Source organism: Pygocentrus nattereri, chromosome 7, assembly GCF_015220715.1.
Source record: "Pygocentrus nattereri isolate fPygNat1 chromosome 7, fPygNat1.pri, whole genome shotgun sequence".
Classification (NCBI taxonomy): domain Eukaryota; kingdom Metazoa; phylum Chordata; class Actinopteri; order Characiformes; family Serrasalmidae; genus Pygocentrus; species Pygocentrus nattereri.
In genome coordinates, this window is record NC_051217.1 from 32155137 (window position 1) to 32175043 (window position 19907).

The window sequence follows — 19907 nt, forward strand, 5'->3', positions numbered from 1 at the left end:
CGTACTTGTTTAAGTTATTGCAAGATTCATTTACAGCAGTCATCAGCCCTAAGCTGGCTGTTATGCCCCTAAAATAAACTATACTGCGGTTAGTGCTGCTGTTCAGAGTGGAGTCAGTGTTGCCCCTGGTCCTACACACCAAACACCACACACCTGCAAACAGTGATACCTGTCCTCCACTGACTTCACTCCTCTACTGCTCACTGTTTTCTCCCACATCCTTCTTTCCTCATGTGTTTGTCATCTTCACTCATCTGCTCTCTGTTTATCTCCTCCTTCACTTTCTCCTACCTGTTCTATCCCTCTTTGTCTTTTTCTTCTCATTCTATTTATCTCTTTCAGTCTCTCCCCTCTCATTTTTCCTTGTTCTTTCTTTCCCTCTTTCTTCCTTTTCTTCCCTTTCCCTCTGATGCTCTCTCTTCCCCTTTCGTTTGCACTTTCTTTCCTTGTGCTCTCTCTCTTTCCCTCTCTCTCCCTCTTAATCTCTTTTGTTCACTCTTTCCATCTCATTCTCTCTCCCCCTCTTGTGCTCTCTCCCTCTCTTTCTCTCTCTCCCTCTTGATCTCTCCTTTCTCCATTTTGTTCACTCTCTCCCTCTCATTCTCTCTCTCTTCCTCCTTCTTGTTCTCGTTCTCTCTCATATTGTGGGTCTGCCTCTCCTGCATGGCTGTATGTATGTATGTATGTACGTCTGTGATGCAGTGTGCTGCACTGAGGAGCTGATCTTTCTGACAGCTGTTTCACCTTTAAACACAAAAACACACATAAACATCTGCTCACGCACACAATGTCGTCCCAGGACATTTCGCTTTGTTCACTTTGTGAGGAAAATCAGACATGCACATACACACATACACACACTCGCACAGAATCGACCTTCTTTCTCAGACGCCTCCAGACACTAAAATATCTACTTCCCCTGCGAGTAATGCATGACCTCAGCCAAAAATAGAGGAGCAATCTCCAAGCCCACACCAGTTTAACAACACAGACTGAGCGAAAAAGAGAAAGAGAGAGAGAGCGAGAGACGGTGAGAGAGTGTGGATTTAATATTCCCAGCACATCTAATATTAATGAGAGCGGAAACACTTCACAGACGGATGACCAGTCTAGCAGAGTGTCTGAGCTAACAAAGAAAAAGATAAGCCATCTATCATCAAACATACACTCCAATCACACCGATGACATCCGAGACATTCGTTGGGCAGGCACGTCGAATGAATACAGCAATCCAGGAGTGGCTCTTGTAGACCCTCAATGAAGTGCAGTCAGCTGGACTCTATCATGGACCTTTTACTGCTTTCCCACAGCCTCAATCTAAGCTGCTAAAGGAGCTCAGCTCTAATGTTCAGAATTCAGGAGCTTCTTAGTAGCTCCACTAGTCAAAGCACTGCAGTGCTGGTCTGTATCACTGAGCTTTGTTTTCATTCATGGCCCAAGAGTATTAGTACTAGTTGTGCTGCAATTTGATAGAAAGTACTCTAATGTTAAAAAGGTTTGGAATAATAATATTGTTATTACCTTACATCTAATAATACCTTATTCTATAGATTTAAATATTAGAATCAAGACATCAAAAGGTATAAATTTAGATATTATTTTTTGTATTTTGGTGTCAACAATAAAGTCTTCTAACGAAGCAACTTGGGAATTAAGTGAAGCTGCATGAAGGCAAAGTGTGTGTGTATGTGTGTGTGTGTTGGCAGGGGTGGGGTTCCTATTATTTTATTATTATTATTATTATTACTATTATTTTATCCTATTATGTTATTTCAAAATTCTATATGTGTTATTTCAAAGTTTTAAAAAGCACCACAACTTTCTCTCCGTGTCTGCAGCGTTCACTGGTCACCTGATCTGAGGGCTATGATATTGTTTATGAAGCACAGAAATGGCAATAATGCGTGGGTGGTTAACACTCTACCTGCTGGTTGTATTGGCCACGGGTCGGTGGCACATCATAGATGTCCTGGGAGGGGGGCAGGTGTCGTGGGACGTCATACTCATCCTGTTCTGATTTCCCGGTGTCATACACATACACCTGACCAACTCGTGTGGGCACCACCACCTGAGACATAGAGAGAAAGAAGGTTAAACTCTGTTCACTCTGATGTAATTGTTACAGGAAATTAAGATTTACTTCAGCCAGCTGTTTCCCTATAAGACCAGGGACTCCTGTTTAAACTTTGTTTTATTAGATTCACAAGTGACCCTAAAATCGGCTCTAGTGGCCTTTTCACCATGTTAATCTCATAACATCCAAAACAAATGTGGGGGTCCTCAGGAGTCACCGTGGGAATAGGGGCTGTCCTATTGTCTGCCTGTTTACTCTCTGTCTTTTGCTCTCAGGACTGAGTTAACCTCCCTAGCCTGGGAAATGAAAACAAACTCGCTGTTGTATTTTTACAACAGAGCACACTCATAACACTGTTCTCACAACACACAGATAACTGCTGCTCATCCACACATGATCCACAACACCACTCGCTGTCCACACAAACTGACTGCTTAGATCACCTCTTAATGTTTGTAAGCTATAATGTTATGGTGCTATGTGCTCATAGTGCTCCTCTAGCTCCAAGTTTGACCTTATGCAGCGATTTAGCCTGTTACACTAAAACCCTTAATTCGCTTTATTCAAATGTTTACATAATTTCTACATGAATAAATATATTACATCAACACAATTATAGCAAGTAGTATATGAACCATGTGTGTTTATAGGAAGGCACAGAGAGCATGTACCAGCAGGGGCACGCAGAGCAATAATGATGTGTTAAGAGTTAGTATAACCAAACAAAAAAGTGATAAAATACATTGCAGTAACACAATTTTGTCCTTCAGTTTATTTCCTATTCGCAATAACTGTGCTGATACATTTACTACATGTGTAAATGTCTAATACATTTAATTAATGTGTAAATGTCTGAATCTATATAAAAAAAGATTCAGTACATCACTTTTTCAATTCATGGAGGGGAGCTGAAAGCTAATTCTGCTTCACTGATGTAGTCGTAGTTTCTTACTCACATACACCCTCAATTTCACTCAGTAATGCAGGAAACGGTGAAGAATAAATACTCATTCATGTACTGGCCTTTAGCCTATACCTCAATGAGCATACACACAGGATGAGAGAGAGAGTGCGAGCCCCCGAACTTCAGCCTTTCAATTGTGTTTGGAACTGGCCTGAATGGTTAATGAAAGTCTCTCTGATCCTATAATAATATTTGCTCTCTCTCTCTCAGATAGCCTGTCACTGGCTATGTGACAGCCCTGCTAAACAGCCAATTAAGTCGTTACCCATTAAACAAATCTGACAATATGCCGCAGCTAATTCCGCTCAAACTTCCTACTACGCCTGCCTTTTCTTCGCATTCTCTCGCTCTCTTTATCTTTCCTCAACCCTTCTGTTATTTTTTCAGAAACGACCATGAGAAATCAAATTACTGATGCTTTCACTTCTTGCAGTGACGTGCGGATGTCATCAAGCAAAATGTTTTACGACCATTTTCCTCCTTTCACCTCGCTCTCTCTCTACTCTCCAGCCACAGCTGTAGTAAATGGGGACATTCTCCATGGTGCTGTACACACTTTCACACACATTTAGACTCCACTGCAGGTGTCTGACCTAACACTAACACAGAGCATGTCCTGCTTACTGTATACTAACAGCCTTCTGAGATAACACAGGCCTACTGAAATAAAGCCAGAATGCTTTATTACACTCTATTTTGTTTACATGTGCATCAGCTGGGCAGCCTTTTCCAGAGTTCTACACCCATGATACACCACAGAGGCCTTTTACTAAAGAGGAAAGCAGGTGTTCAAAGATCAGCTGAGACTACATACTACAGATGGCATATTGGTATCGGCATCTAGCCAGTATTAGCAGAAAATGCTGCATCGGAGGGAAAAAAATGAATGACTGCCATCCAAACCTGTTACAAATTTAGCCTGAAATAGCACAAACTTACATTGTGTGATGTTCTGTGTAGGGTTTCCTGTATGTGTGTATGAGTAGATTAAGCATTATAGCCTAACTTTAGATGTTCATCTTAAGTGAAGCTTCAATTAAAAACAGCTCATTTTAAAGTTAGTTTTTAAGAAGAACTGGTTTAGTATCATCCAGTACTCAATGTTTTAGTCAGTATTGACAAAGAAAAAAATGTAGTACTGTACCATCTCTACTACACACACAACACGCACAGTAGGACGGTACAATACGGACCAAATGCTATTTACAAAAAAAGTGGTTTTATGTATGTCGAATTTGAATCCAGAATCCAGACCTCAGCATAATCAAATGTGTTTGTGATTAAGTAGTTTGTATTAAGCAGAAAATGCAACCAACTTTTGCACACACATACACAGCCTATTATCAGCAGAGGAATTCAGATAATAATCAGCTAACCCCTGACACCTATCCATGAGATCCCATAAATATATGCAGAGATTAAAAGCCACTTTATCCACCTTGTGGTTATTTAGCACAACTAAACCTGCTAGCCTGCTCAGATCTTTCTCACTTCTGCCCTCATGGCCCCTTCAATAGCCCACTGAGACCTGCTGAAGGGCCATCCAAAAGAAATGGCAATCAATAATGTGAATTATCAATGACGATGGGGGGGGGGAGAGGGGGACATATGGCCCACTGATGATCACCACCCACTCATCAATTTAACTAAAAGCATATTAGTCAATGAAGAAGTTGGATGTGTGTGTTTGGGGAGGGGATCAGCTGTCACAACATTCTTTTAGGGGGCTATAACGATGCCATGAAGAGGACACTATGGTGCCGTGCTGGGGGACAAAAGTGGAGAACTGTCTGACCAATGACAGCTGGCCAGAAGTCACAAACACAAGGCCTAGCCATGTCCAAGAGGGTCACTCTGAAGAGAGGAACAGATTGCACCCTCCCTAAAAGCCTCATCTAAAGCCGGAGGACCCCCCACTACACTTGCTGCGACCCCAGCTGACACACTGACACATGCCACCACAGAAAACTGTAGCATTCCAAATACAATAACATTTCCATGCTCCAAATTACAAATATGGAGAATTATTTTCTACTTTTCTTGTTTTTATTCAGCTGCTTAACTGATACCATTTAACAGTTTGGTGGGTCCCTGTGTGGTTTATATTTACAACCCTATTTCCAAAAACATTGGGATGCTGTGCAAAATGTAAATAAAAGCAGAATACAATGATATGCAAATTATTTACTCTATTTAATTGAAAATACACAATGACAACATAAAATGTACAAGTACAATGACAACATATTAAAATTTGAAACTCAACAAAAGACTAGTAAAGTTGTGTAATACTAAAAGAAAAAAAAAACTGATGTAACATTTAACAGCTATTTGGTCACTTGGCAACAGGTCAGTAATATTACTGGGTACAGAAAGAGCATGGAGCTGTATTTTGAAAAGTAGTAGAGTACATGTACTGTTATGTTCAGTACTGTTTATTGATCATATAATAATACAGATTTTTCAGTTAACACATCCCTCCTGAAGAGATCTTGTGCAAGTGCCAGAGTTAGAGTCGTTAATTATAAATAATTAAACTGAACCTTAAAGGCTCACTTTAAAAATAAGACTGAGACTGAAAAGGATTTTTAACAATATTGTTTTGCCTCTTGCATGTTCATTTGTGTTCACTGTGCACGGCAGGATATTGGACTTTGGTTCCTTAGTCTTAAAAGCATCAGATTGAGTAGATTTTGTTCTGATGGTTGTAATATTATTACAGTGTGTTATTAGTGGCACCCATGGTTACACATATAATTACTACATCTTACTTATCCTACATACAAAACACATGATAACAGATTATACAACATTTGAATCTAATACTTCTATTTGGTATACTGTAGATGGCCAAAATGTATCAGCATTCATTCTGCCCTCATGAATTTGGTTTGTAAGACCAGGCTGGTTTAATTCAGTTAAGCTGAACTTAGTAAAGCTGACCTCAATCCTGATGGTGTGCCACTGCTTGGACTATGAGGCAATGAATAGCAAAGTCCATGATCCCGCAGGCATACAATTCCAAATGCTTTTACATATATATGAAGTGGTCATGCATGAGAATTGCATCCTCTCTTAACCCCCACCACTCTCACATAATGGCCATCTGTGGAGCAAGCTGTCCTCTCTGTGTTGTTTTGTGAGGACAGGGGTGCAGGTAGGAGGTCTCTGTGAGTATGTGTGTCCGGTTGGCATTTACGTTTCCATTGTTCACCCGCAGCTGAATGGCTTTATTACCTCCACTGTCTGCAGCACCAGCGTCAGCATCTGTTTATTCTGATTTTGGGGATTTCTATAATCCAGTAAGAGGATGGGTCTAGCACATTTTTGCTGTATGTGGTGCCTTCCGTCTGGAAATGACCACACTCAGATATTTCCTGGTTCTAATAATTTGGAAAAAAAAGCACATTAACACCATTTTCCTCTTTCCTCAAATGTAGTTGATCATGTATAACGTTAATGGCTGCTTCTAGATTTGCACTGGAGCTTTAAGGCTGGAATTGAAGACGGAACTGATGTCTAAACCCCATGTATGTCACTGAATATGTGTGGAAGTATTTATATGGGCATCAAATGAGTTCAAGTTTATATAGAATGACAGCTGTCCATCAATGTGTTTCTTGTTTCACTGCTTTATTCTTTTAACTTGGTGTGTGAAGTAATATGTAGGCTATAGTATTTCAGAGCGTGCTCAGCTGGGCTGTGTGACAGGATGTGATGTGGGTGCCAAAACAGCCGCATCTGTGTCTTTTCAGCTATACACACATACACACGGCTTTCTAGGGCATCCATGCAGCTGTGCTTTCAAAGTGCCCATTCCACTCACTCTAATTTTCACTCTGGGACCAGAGGTTTTTGTTTTTATACCATTCCGACTGCGGTCGATTCCTCTCCGTTTTCATAACTGGGCAGCGTGTGAGTTTAATGTGGGCAGTGTTGCACTGACCACTTTACTGTGATCTACAGTGGGTGTGGGGTTTGAATAAGGAGCAGGGAAGAGTCACAGGGAAGAGTTTGCAGTTGAGTGTGTGAGAGATTCTAATCCTTCCTCAGCCTTGCGAATGGTTAAGGCCAAAATTAAAGGGGGCTTTAGAGTGGGCAGCTGCTGACTGACCCAGATCACAACCATCAGCCCAACAACAGCTTCAGCCCAGGAGCCAGAAAAGGGAGAGAGATTTGTGGTCCTGCTTTCCCCTCCAAAACTCACTCTGTTGCATTAATCAGAGGCTAATTAACTCCACACATGTGAGCATGTGTCTGTATTGTGTGTGCTCCAGGCCTGTGCCACGTGGCATGTGCCGTGTGTGAGGGTCAGGCTGCTTGTTTTAGAGGGCTTGAGGGGCTCCTGGAGACAAAGAGACCCCCATTCTTAATCCACACAGAGCCATGCTAGCAGCGCTCAAACACATGCTCCACATTACTGCCATGACTGTGCTGGGTGGGACAACATGCCAATCAACAACCTCACAATCAACAGCCCCCCTTTGTTTTATTGCTTACTTTGTCTTATTCATTCTGTGCTGTCTTATGGCTCAGTCTTGTACTGTCACTCCAAGGGCCTGAAAGAAGACTGTTTCCAAAAATGTCCTGGTTTGAATTAAAACATCAGTGCAGGAGCTGGACTGGTACCGGTGATATTAACTCTGATGCTTTCCCCGTCCTTTGCTCATGCTGTTTAACCCCGCTGTGCTCTATTTATATCACGGCTATACAGGTAAACCAACATCATTTGCAACTCGAGGCAGTGAGGCATATTTTCGAGAGATGACAAGTGGTTTAAATGTCTGCAGTGTGGAGCTATTTAAAAGTGGACGATGAAAACAGCCCAACAGCCACTTGCAATATCTGCAATGGCAGGGTTTCACTGTTAAAAGCAGATACTAACAAGGGGAGATTTTACTTTGCATTTTAAAATAACTGTCAGCCTATCATATCTTACCTAAAGCAGACTCATTTTTAGAAATTTAAAGGGGATTTACACCTTAATTTAAAAATTCCTGCATAATTCTAAGTCACTCAGTCTGGTGTAAACAGGAAGGATGCAGCTCTTAAAAGTGGTGCTAATGTCTACAACACTATGCATTTTATTTACTTTGCAAAATGACTAGTTAATGTACATGTCTTCTGACTTTTTATATGTAATATTAATAGTGGTTAAATTGTGGCAAATTGAATAAATAAGCTGTCTTGAAGGACTATTTTCTTCTGCACATATCTCTCCTCCATAAATGGATATTAAACATTTATTTTCTGCCAAAACTTTATTTTGAAACTATCATAAAACAGTGTCTTAGGCACAGAGAGTATAAACCTTATAATGTAATAGCTTTCTGTGAGTTTTAGAGACATTAAGCACTTTGAATGTTTGATACCTACTGCTTCATGTGCAGAAATGTTTTGAAAACTGGATTTCTCCATTAATGCAGTGAAGTGAGCACTGTGTGCCGTATTGTCTATGAAAATACAAGTACTGGATCTGTATCATCTGATACATAATATTAAAAGGTTAGTGGCAAAAAAGGTCAGGACATCATTAATTATTTTATTCCACTTGGATGGGATGACCGAAGTTGTTCTTGACTACTTACTCTTCTTGACCTACCAGATATTCCATCTGCATACCCTCGGTTTCTTTTCAGCTTCGTTTTATTTTCCCTAGTCTCTTAGAGGTGGATCCTCATTTAGTATCTGCATCTCTTCATCTCACTTATTCTACTCTCTATCTCTTCTCACAAAACCAATTTATGTGCTGCATGCTTGAGTGCCATATATGCACATCCGCAACACTCCTCTATTGCATATCTATCTCCCTCTCTCCAGCCTAATTTCTTTTCCTTCTCTCCTCTCTCCACTCTTCATACCCTCTCTCTGTCCCTGCTTTCTTTCATGTCCTGGTTGGAGAAGCGTGTGACTGTCTGAAGAAGCATGTGTGCAAACTTGCTCACACATATGCAAAATCTGCCTGCACTCCTGGCAACACAACACTCGGCCCTGTCCACAGCACCCATTAATAAGGGTGAAATGAGTGTGTCTCCTTGGAGACCACATCAGCCCTGCGGTCTGCGATCAAAGGTTAGCCAGAGACTGAGACCACTGTGTGTGTATGTGTTTGTAAGTGAAGTATATGACTGGTGATAATGCACACATACATACAAATAGCACCATTAAAATAGCTGGCTTTTTAAAGATATCTAACATTATATCATTAATACATCGGGCAGTAGAAACTATACCAAAAGTTAGATGCTATCTTTATAAACTACGGTGATGCTGACGTTATATGGCATAACATTTGGTTTTCATTTGAACGTAAAGAGAACTTCTATTTCCCTTTGATCTGTGCCCTTCAAGAAAGGACAGTAAAACATCATAGTGATCAGCAAAGAAGTGACCACTAAGTTTAGCCCTGGAACAGGGTAGCAGGGTTCTAACAGGAAACACTTACAGCTTGAACCTGTTTGCTGCAGAAAATATGCATGTACAAATACACTACTGCGCAAAAGTGAGACACCACCCTTCATCTGTTTAATTTCCAGTAAACATGGCCATTAAGTACAAGTTATGCATTTTTCAGCATTAGGTAAAAAAAAGTGCAAAACATTTATTTAACAGAAACTTACTCAGAAGCCTCAGCAGGTGAATGTAATATAATTTTTTTCAGTATTTAGTGTGTTCATGTTTTGCCTTTATGACAGCTTTCATTCTTTTTGGCAGCTTTCAGGTTTTCAAAAAATCTGCAGGGACATTTTTCCCCCACACTTCCAAGGTTCAGTCTTAGAGGTTGGTTGCATATTCTGCTTCTCAAAATACAAGTAATTCTAGACACGATCAGTGAAGTTGAGGTGGACAACCGACTGTTCTGAGAGCACCTTCAGCTTCTATTGTTTGATTTGACTTCTTTATTATCTAGTCTCTTTCTCAGTAACAACTTCTTAACAGCCACACATCCTTTATCCAACACTCACACTGTTGAGTTGTCTTCTCACAGTGGAAGGATGGACAGAAACACCTGTGGATTTTTCCAGATCTGATGCAAGAATGGAGCTTGATCTCCTATGAAAGATTTAAGTGCTGTTTATCTGAAGCTGATAGTTTTGGTGGTCTTCCAGGTCTGGCACGTTTGTTAGGAGTCACATTTTCTCTGTATTTTTAAATATTTTTTAAACTCCAGTTTTGGAAACTCCTGTTTTTTACTTATTTTCTTTGGACTTTGACCTTAATTTTGCAAGTCGATTATCTAACATCTATCTCTCAATCACCTGAAACATGAATAGCTTGGACTTGGCTGTTTTGACTGAAAATTAAATAAACAACAGTCTCTCACAGTTCTTCATACAGAAAATGCACACAACAGCAATGAATGTGTGTGTGTGTGTGTAAATAAAGTGTCTGTACCAGCCCCCTTGCTCCTCTCTGACCTTCCCTTTTCCAGGCCTTTTAACTGCATGAGGTACAAAGCAAGCCTCGTGCCCTGCTGTAATATCCCAGGCCTTTGATGAGAGCCACTGGAGCACAAATAAAGCTCTAGCTGAAGGCCCCATGTTTATGGTGAGGGGGACAGCCCTGTCCCTGTCCCACACTGGCTTTGTGGGGAGCTAATGACAAGTCATGAGCTGCAGCTCTGCATGAGAACCCCAGTCATACCTCCTCCTATTCCTCCTCCAACAGCTACACCCACCACAGGCCTTGTGTTCTCTTTGATTCTCACTTTCATCCTTTCTCGCCATCTCTTTCTCTTTCTTCTCTCTTTCTCAGTGTTTAGCTAGCAGATCTGAAAATTTCACAGTAGGTACTGAGGTTACCTGAGTGTGTTATCTGACTCTGGCTGTGTCCAAAGCTATACACTGTCGTGGAGTCGTGGAATAACCATAATGCACTGTCATCTGGTTTAAAGATTCACATGCAGCTGCAATAGTATATAGTTTAGGTAGTAACAGTCATTTGAAGACTCTTTTGAACTATTTTTAAGTCTTTTTTTACTTGCAATGAATAGCTCAGTGGTGTTAACTGTGTGTGTCTAGTGCATGCAGATGGACGGTCTGATGCCTCGGTGAAGCAGACTGATTTAGCACAGAGCTACTGCGCCTAGGGCACAGCTGCAGCGGGTGGTGGGCAGATGGGCACTCACGCTGCCCTAGACCCCTGAGCTCTTCAAACCAGTAAGCTTCATACTTTAGGAAACTCATTTTACTCTCCTTCTGTCTCTGTCTACCTCCTCCCTCTTACACACAGCAGTCACTCTAATCTGTCTTCTACTGCTGAGAGGATACTTAAAGTGTGGAGGGTCCCTGAGTCAGGAGCAGAAGAGAAGAAACTGAAAAAAGAGCAAAAGAGCTGAGAAGAAAGGCACAGAAATGAGAAGAGTAGAGGAAAGCAGAGGACAGAAAAGAAGTAAAAAAAGGCAAGAGAAAGAACAGAGGAAAGAAAAAAACAAGATATAAAATAGAACAGAAGAAAGGAGAACAGATGAGAAGAGAGAAGGAAAGAGAAAGGAAAAGAAGAGAGCAACAAAGAAAGGTCAGAAAAGAACAAAGAAAAAGAGGAGGAGGAGAAAGAGAAGAGGGTAGGAGAGTAAAAGAAAGGCTAAATGTTGCACTGCTCCATCAGTGTACAGTGATGTGGGGACAGTGAGAATATCACTCTTGGGGGAAAAGGCACAAGCCAGTGCAGTGCCCAGAAATTCTCTTTCTCTCTCTCTCTCACTTTGTGCTATAGCCACACTAAAGCCTAGAGGAGCACTGAGTCTGCATTAATAAAGAAACGGTCAAGAGCTTTCTGTTCATTAAGACTTATTTGAGGGATCTGAGGTGGTGGGGGAAAAGAAAGCATGTCTTAAAAAAAGAAGCACACTGAATTCAGGGCACATTTCAGTTCTTGACTGGATAAGTGTGTGTGTGTAGCTGGAGGGAAGACAGGCAGGGAGGAGAAACTCCAACACACTGGAATGTGCGGGCAGAACCATGCCTGAGATTACAGACCTGCCCAGTAAGGGGAATTCCCACAACATACATATGAACACATATTTGCATTTACATGCATGTACATAGCACTGCATACTGCACTCCCTGCATGTGTGATGCCTGCTATCGTAGAACAGCTCTGAGCAGCATATGGTCCACTCAGTTCTCTGTATACGTAACCTAAAGCTGTATGCAAGTCAGCAGTACAGTCAGAGCAATATGCCCACACTCATATCCCAAAATACACTCACACAAACACTACACCACACTACACTGTTAGAAATAAAGGTACCATGCAGGATTCATTCATCAAGGTACAAACAATGTATGTGTACCCTCAAAGGTACAACAGTGGTTTTAACGTCCAATGGTGTACCTTACATGAGTTTTCCCTAGTGGAAAAGTAGATATTTGTATCTTTTTATAAACTAATGTTTTAAATCAGAACGTTAAAATAAAAAGCCTGAAGATGAGACGGGGTGTGTGGAGCCAAAACAACTTAGAAAATATAATTGTACTGAACGCTTTCCTGACCACAGTTATCGGGATGTTGTGTATGCACTTCCAGTGTTGCAGTTTTAGGCTGTTTGATGCAGTGAGGCCAATTCTTGGCTGTAATTATTGGGTGATTAATTGTTAGCTGGCAAGCCTAAAGTAGACATAACTGGGTGGAAGCAATCGCCTCATCATGAATGATAAACCTGCCTATTTAAATAGAAACGGTTGTTTGGGTAAGTGATTTAAGGAAATACATTTTTGCAAACAGTTCCCGTGACGTGTATTTTGGAGCAAGGTATCATTGCTGGACTAAAAAACGTGTTTTTTACATTTACATTTGTTTCCCACATATGAGTTTTTGTTGTAGCACCATTTTGAAAATCACCTACTCCTTCATGTCACACAAAAACACAGGTCTGTAGATGGCTGTTTTGGATTCCAGTCAGACAGCCCTCTCCTGCCAAAGTAAGTGGATCTTCGCTAAGTGACAAAATGCGACAGGCTTGTGAGAACAGAACGTGATGGATTCATATGCATTATATAGTACATTATATAGTACAGTAGCGTTTAAAGCCATTTTCTTCATCTTTTTTCAGTATTTTAGGATATTTTAAAGGTATGGTTTGTTATGGCCTTTTGTGAAATCTCTTATTACTTAATTAATTGTCAAAATATAGGAAGATTACAGCAACACTGAGGTGCACCAAAAACACACACACACACACACACACACACACACACACACACGCACACACGCACACACACACCTTTAGATGTTTATTCTCAAAGGTTTTTCGATGAATTTTAACAATAGAACAAGCTGCATTAACTATAATACTGTATTGCCAGTGAAAGGTCAAGCACAGGTACATTCTTTCTCTGCTCACGCTTCTCATCCCTCCCTCTCTTCCCCCAATAAGACCTGCTCCTGCAGATAAGCTCTCTCACACTCTTCGTCCTCCACTCCTCCTCCTGATCCTCTCTTTCCCTCCTCCCTCCTGTGCAGGTGAGCCTCAGCAAACTCTCTAGGGATTATACATTTACTTTCTGAGCAGGCAGCGCAGCAGACCCACGGCAGAATCTTAATCAAGCCTTTCTCTGTTCTTCTCCCTCTCTTTCTCTCTTTCCCCCCTTCCTTCTGTACCTCACTATAAGGCCAGGCTCTCTTATCAGCATCTCCTGTGAGGCTAAAACAGGGATATTAGAAGCAGGAGGCGATAAGAAAGCTTTAATCAGGCTTTTCTCCATGCCAGAAGGGACAGCTCCAAACCCAGCTGCCTTCCCTTCCTTCTCCTCCAAACACCTACATGCCAACAGACCTCTCTCAACTGCAAATCCGTGGTAAATGTCAACAACCAACTAACATGAAGGGTTATGAATAGCTTCAGCAGTAGCTTTTCAAAAAATCACATACAATTTCCTCTCACCACAAAAAGTAGCCAATCAGCCAAGAAATGTTTGTTATCCACAGTTTACTTCTTTAGTCTGCACCAGAACTATAAGCCCATATAATATAATGTGGTTTTTGACATTCTGACACTGTATGACATAGTGATATATATAGTAACTGACAAATGTATCTCAAAGCCTGAATTTTATGCGTATTGTGCATTGTTAAAGATCACACACACACACACACACACACACACACACACACACACACACACACACACACACACATTTTCAAAGCCGCTTCTCCTTCAGGGTCACAGGGGTGCTGGGGCCTGTCCCAGCAGTCACTGGGCGAAAGGCGTTATAGATAACAGTAAAGTCTAAACAATCAAGCCCATATTTGAGCTTATTATATCTTAACACAGTGTGTGATGATTTAGGCATCAACTACATTATACTTCAGCGCAAAACTATGGACTCAGACTTCAGACACCATATATGTCTGATGGACTACATTTTGGGTAAAGGAAAAAGTATAAAAAGCTTTTTCTCCCAAACTTTCCCTTTAGGATTAACACTAGGGGCAGGTTTAGCAGCCATAGCTTCAGAAGCTCTTAAACTAATTATAATTTCCTCAAATTCTTAAAGAGATTTGGTGTTCCAGGCATGCAAGGTGCCATGTGCTCCTGTGCCTCAACTTCAACCTTAAACCAGCACTCACTACCAGGTTTAAACAATGAACTCTCTCTCCTTCACTTCAGCTCCATCTGTTCTGGCTTTATTTGCTCAAACAGGTCAATGTGCAAACAGAGCTGTTATTGCCACGTCCCTCTAGTTAACAAGTAACTAGGTGACTGAGGAGAGCATTAGCATCATTAGGATATAAGATCAGGAGATTCTACCAAGGTCTTAGTCAGAGAGGTGGGGATGGCTCTTGTTCCACTTCAAAAACAAATGTATGTTCTGTATTACAATTTATTGATCTATGCTATTAATAAATATTGTAACTATTAATTTGGGTCAAAAAGAATTGTTCCAAGGTGACTGTATTGTGCTGTGATGTATATTTTTGCGGGCCTAACAAGAACAGTCCCTAACTGACTTGAATCCCTATTGTTCACATGCACAAGAGCTTGAAGCGACGTCCTGCAGTGCAGGAGGCGCCATTTTGAGGCCCTGCAATATCAACACTACCATTTGTTTGCTGTGGCTCCAACAATCACAAAGGACAAAGTGGAGTAATATTTCAATAAATGACTTGCTGCTTTGAAGAGAGACCACTGTTCTCTCAACAGTCTCTTAACCCTTTGATCTCCAGCACAGCCTATTACTCAGTTATTAAAATGAAAGCGAAATTCCACCAGTTATTCTCTATGCATCAGACTTCTTCACAGTGGTGTGTAATAAAGGCTACATCACAGAAATGTATTATATGAATTGATTACAAAGATGTTGCCTTGTGTCTATTTTACAATAGCTTTCAGGAAAGGTTACGTGTGTTGTGATTTTGAAAAAAATTACTAAACGCTACATAACTACTATGAAACGGATATGTGAGATATGAAGCTGTGACAGTGGGAAACTGATATGTGGGTCTACAAAGGAGCTTTATTAGGGGGTTAATCATAGATAGCTAGTTAAATGGATGGATCACATCCAAGAATGTCAATCTCCCTGAAGTTAGCTAGCCAGCTCTGTTCAGGATAAACATTTACTATGTGGCTAGTCAACACAGTTACAGCATGTTGGTGATCCACTTATTAAAGCTAACATTCTTTGCAACCTGCATTTGTTTTCCAATGAAACTATGCTTTCCTAGTCTTGTTTCTGTGTGAGTTTGTTTTCCTGACACACAGAGGGTGCTAAGGCTGTCATCATTTTAAAGGTGGGCTTTTTAGGCACAGCAATGAGGCATAAACATAACTAGCTTTGAAAACAACTGTCAAAGCACTGAGAGAAAGAGATCAAGACAAAAAATGGATGTATGGAACACATGGAGAAAGAAGAAACTGCAGAGCCTGTCAGGGGAGTGTGCTGGAGCTTTATGGGTCGCGTGCCACCACACCCCGTCTGAAATCTTCTTTGATCTGACACCAGTCCCAGTTGCTCCGGCTGCTGCAGCCTTGCCTTAGCACAATTAGCCCCCCACATCCAATACTCCTCATCCCTACTGCAGCTCGAAGAGGCCACCCGCCACCAGGGCACAGCTGAGCGGATTCTGGACTACCCTACACCACCTTCCACTTTACCTCTTCATCCTTATCAAAAAGGGTCCTTCAGTGCCCAGCAAGGCATTACTACCCCCACTAGCACACATACACACACACACACACACTCAGGAATGGTCTGTCAAGTACTTTTAGGATGAAATAAGACACATGCATATTCACGTTTTCATCAAAAACTGAAATATCAGGGCACTTGGCTTCATCCTTCATCAGTCTATCCCCTCCTCAGACTGTGTGTGTGTGTGTCCATCATCCACTCTCTCAGCATGAACTCCTTATCTCGTAATGAGAAAGTGGCAGGGGTGATGGTGGGGGGTGAGTTGTTTCCCCAGAAGAACAACACTGGAGGACATTCACAGAAAATACATACATAAAAGCATCCACCACAGTCTGGCTAAGGCAACGTTTTTCAAAATGGCATAAAATAAAAAGTGCTTGTTCTCTTTAGGCACAGAAGAATAAAAACTTGCTGTGCCTCAGCAGTGTACTAGGCTGTTTTAGTGGAAGTTGATGTTTTTGTGTTTTATCATTTTCAATTTACTTATTTTGGAAGGTATTCAGGCATGATTCAATGACTTCAGGAGCTGTGTGGTAATTTGCCATGTATTTTGTGTAAGACATTGTGTAAAATGTGTAAGAAAGTGCAAAATGTTCGATTAATGTTCGACTTCCAGTGTCTTAAATGCTGCCTTGTACCTATTAAATCTACCTACTGCTTACGTCTACTAGGTATATAATTACAGACTACAGCTTACTGTCCATCCTTTACCCCACTCATCATTGGTCAGTTTCTGTTATTCATGAAAATGTAACCAATGTCCCTTGGCTGTTTTTTGAGTAATAAAACATGGTCCTCTGTATGCTGCTATATTTTTGTGCTCTCACCTAAAAAGCTAAGCTTACAGCTCTGATTTTCCCTGTAGTCACCCAGATGCATTCCAAATGTAGAAAGGAGTGAAGAACAGTAATCTATTCCATTTAGACAACTTAAGGGTTATAAAAGTATGACAAAATTACATCAGGCGAACATGAAAGCCAGAGGAGTTAGGTGGAGTTTTAGTGTTTTTCAGTAATCAATGAAAAATGTTTGAGAAATTCATTTTGACTGCCAGAGCCGCATACAAAAATCCAGGAATTAGATAGTGAAGTACACAGCTTTATAGTGTAATCATTTTTCAAATTGAAGCTCAGGGAATACCCTGTTCCATCTGAAACTCAATGAGCTGAAACTATGCCCACTTCTGGTCTCCATCTACATGGTAAAATGAGGACATTGTGAGGAAACTGATAGAAAATTCTGGAGTCCTTCTGGAGCAGTGGAATAGGATGTGAGCTGGACAGGGACAGATATTGTATTATCTGTGAGCTGTAGCATCATGCTAGAGCCCTGAGGACCGCCATCATTGATCCATTCTCCCCTCCCCGACCCCTGGCTTTGACTGCTGATCAATGAGACATGCCTCAGCTTCTATCTCACTGTCTGTTCCAAGCTAGGCTTTCCACAGCCCCCTGCACTGACATGCGCATGTGTTTCTTTCTTCATTTTCCCAATCGATCGCTGGTTTGGGAGAAGTTGAGAAGAGCTCAGCCATACACAAGGCTCCTTCGGGTATGGTCCTTGGCTAATTTACACACTGACTGGAAAAGTTTCAAAGAAAATGCTTTCTACTCTAGGGATAAGTGTGATCTGTGAACAGAATATCAGTCCACCTGAGATCATGAAATATCCTCATTGGACAAAAAAAACTTGATATTTGTTCAGTATTTTGTTTAATGCCATGGCTATGCTACACAAATGGACACACATTGGTTAAAGTAACTCAACAAATGTGCCTGAAGGATAATAGAGATAATACTGCCTTAGTTATAGCTCCACAATTCTGCCTCAATTTGTTCTTACATGCAGTGCAGTAACAGCTGAACAAGTCCAACCACACAATCAGACAAGAATTCAAATCATTAATAGCTGATTTTAGATGTCTGAAACTTGTACACAGTAACAGAAAGAGGTAACTGAATTGGAAGTATCATCCAATGCATTTCTGGCATGCTGATAATGGTAGCTAATGATGTAGATGTGAGAATTTTCAGTATTGCTGGAACATTTTCTAGGTGTGATGACAGTATTTAGAGACTACTTTAGTAAATCAGAGGAGTAAAGTGTAAAAAGGATAATCCATCTGCAAGATGCTTTGAACATGCAAAAAAAACATTTACATCATTTTACGTGACTTGAAATACCAGTATAGTTTCAATCTTGTTCCTCCATCAGAGTTTAGGGACAATATATTGATGCAGATCTGACCATGAGCCTCTAGTCCTGGCAGGTGGGGTTAAGATGGTAGACGTAGCATGGGCCAGAGGGGACGCAGCTGCACCTCTCTTCTGCTCTCCTTCTCTCGATCATTTCACTTCATTTCATTCACTCCCCTGGCATATGGCTCAGTGCCCCTGACTGCAGGATGGTCTCAGAGGAGCATGCAGGTCCCAATGCAAATCTCTCACTCGCCCTGCACCCCCACCTTACCAAAATCTACAATGCCCAGAGTCACTACTATTACACAAACATGTATTATTTATTACTGTACATTTCACTCACTCTAATCCTTCTTCACAACCTCTCCTTTCTCTCTTTCTCTCCTGCACTACTTCCTTCCTTTCTTTCAGTCTTTCTGCAGCCACACTCTTCCTGGCTTCCTGGTTATCTTTCCTTTCATCACTACTGACATAAGCATTGCGGGGAAATTGGTTATTTCTGTCTTTCAAAAAAGTGAGCGTATCAGTGGAGAGGATGTGAGAGGAATGCAATAACAAGTTTTATCTCTGGTATGAATCTTACGAGTGAAAGAAAGATATACAGCTAATATTTCTAGAACTTTCTCTGATTTTCTATTTGGTTCCTGGTCTGCACACAGCTATGTTAGAATTTACCATTCTTTTTGCATATCTGATGCATTAACCGCACAACCTCAAAATGCTGAACCACTCTACGAATCACTAACGGCCAAATAGACAGTTATAGTAGAAATGAAACATTTGCATGTGCAATTTCATACAGCACTTCATTGCTCTTTCTAACTAAAAAGGTCACTCTAATTACAATTTTCACTTAATTTAATAATTATTTATTGCATGCATCTGCAATTTACCAGCTTTAAAAGATAAACAGTTGACTGCAGCTTTCCAGTGAACAGAAACAGAGAAGTGAAAATGTGAAAAAGTGAACATGTTAACACTGAGAAGTCTTTTCACTGTCACTCTGCTGTACTATGTAAATGTAAGTACATCTGTAATGAATTACATTTTCATTCAATTTCCATTCTTTCTTGGCAGGTTTGAATCTACACTTCTGTCAAACAATTATAAAACCAAAAGGCAAAATGTAAAAGACATTTATTCTTTCTACAAAAAAGACTGTACTTAGTATAAATAAGATATGCTTATTATAAAACAAAGGGATGCAGTACATATTGTACATATTTGATGATAAATATTGATAAAATACAGAAACTGGGACTCCATCTACCTGGATAAGCATTTTGGTAAAATGTGATTTTCATTCTACAGTATAACAAATGCAGTAAAATGAATAAAATTCATATTTATGTACAGTAGCCCAGCATGTTCTAAATATTCTGCTGATCTTAACAACAATAAATACGTCATCAAACGTCAAAATTAAATACAGGTTAAATCTGAACGTCTGTCCAGTGCTGATCATTTTTTTAGCGATCATCTGTTGATTGCTATACGAATCTGATACATTGCACATCCCTAATTAATTGTGCTGG

The 19907-nt window shown here is 40.6% G+C and overlaps 1 protein-coding gene across 2 annotated transcripts in view; it reads right to left on the reverse strand.

Annotated features, from left to right (window-relative positions):
• The window catches only part of bcar1 (BCAR1 scaffold protein, Cas family member), a 98392-nt gene that overhangs the window by 9954 nt on the left and 68531 nt on the right, over positions 1-19907 (reverse strand). For both annotated transcript variants that reach the window (XM_017704206.2, XM_017704207.2), the window contains exon 3: positions 1925-2068. In XM_017704206.2, the coding sequence (XP_017559695.1) occupies positions 1925-2068 (144 nt within the window). The remainder of the gene's footprint in view (positions 1-1924; positions 2069-19907) is intronic.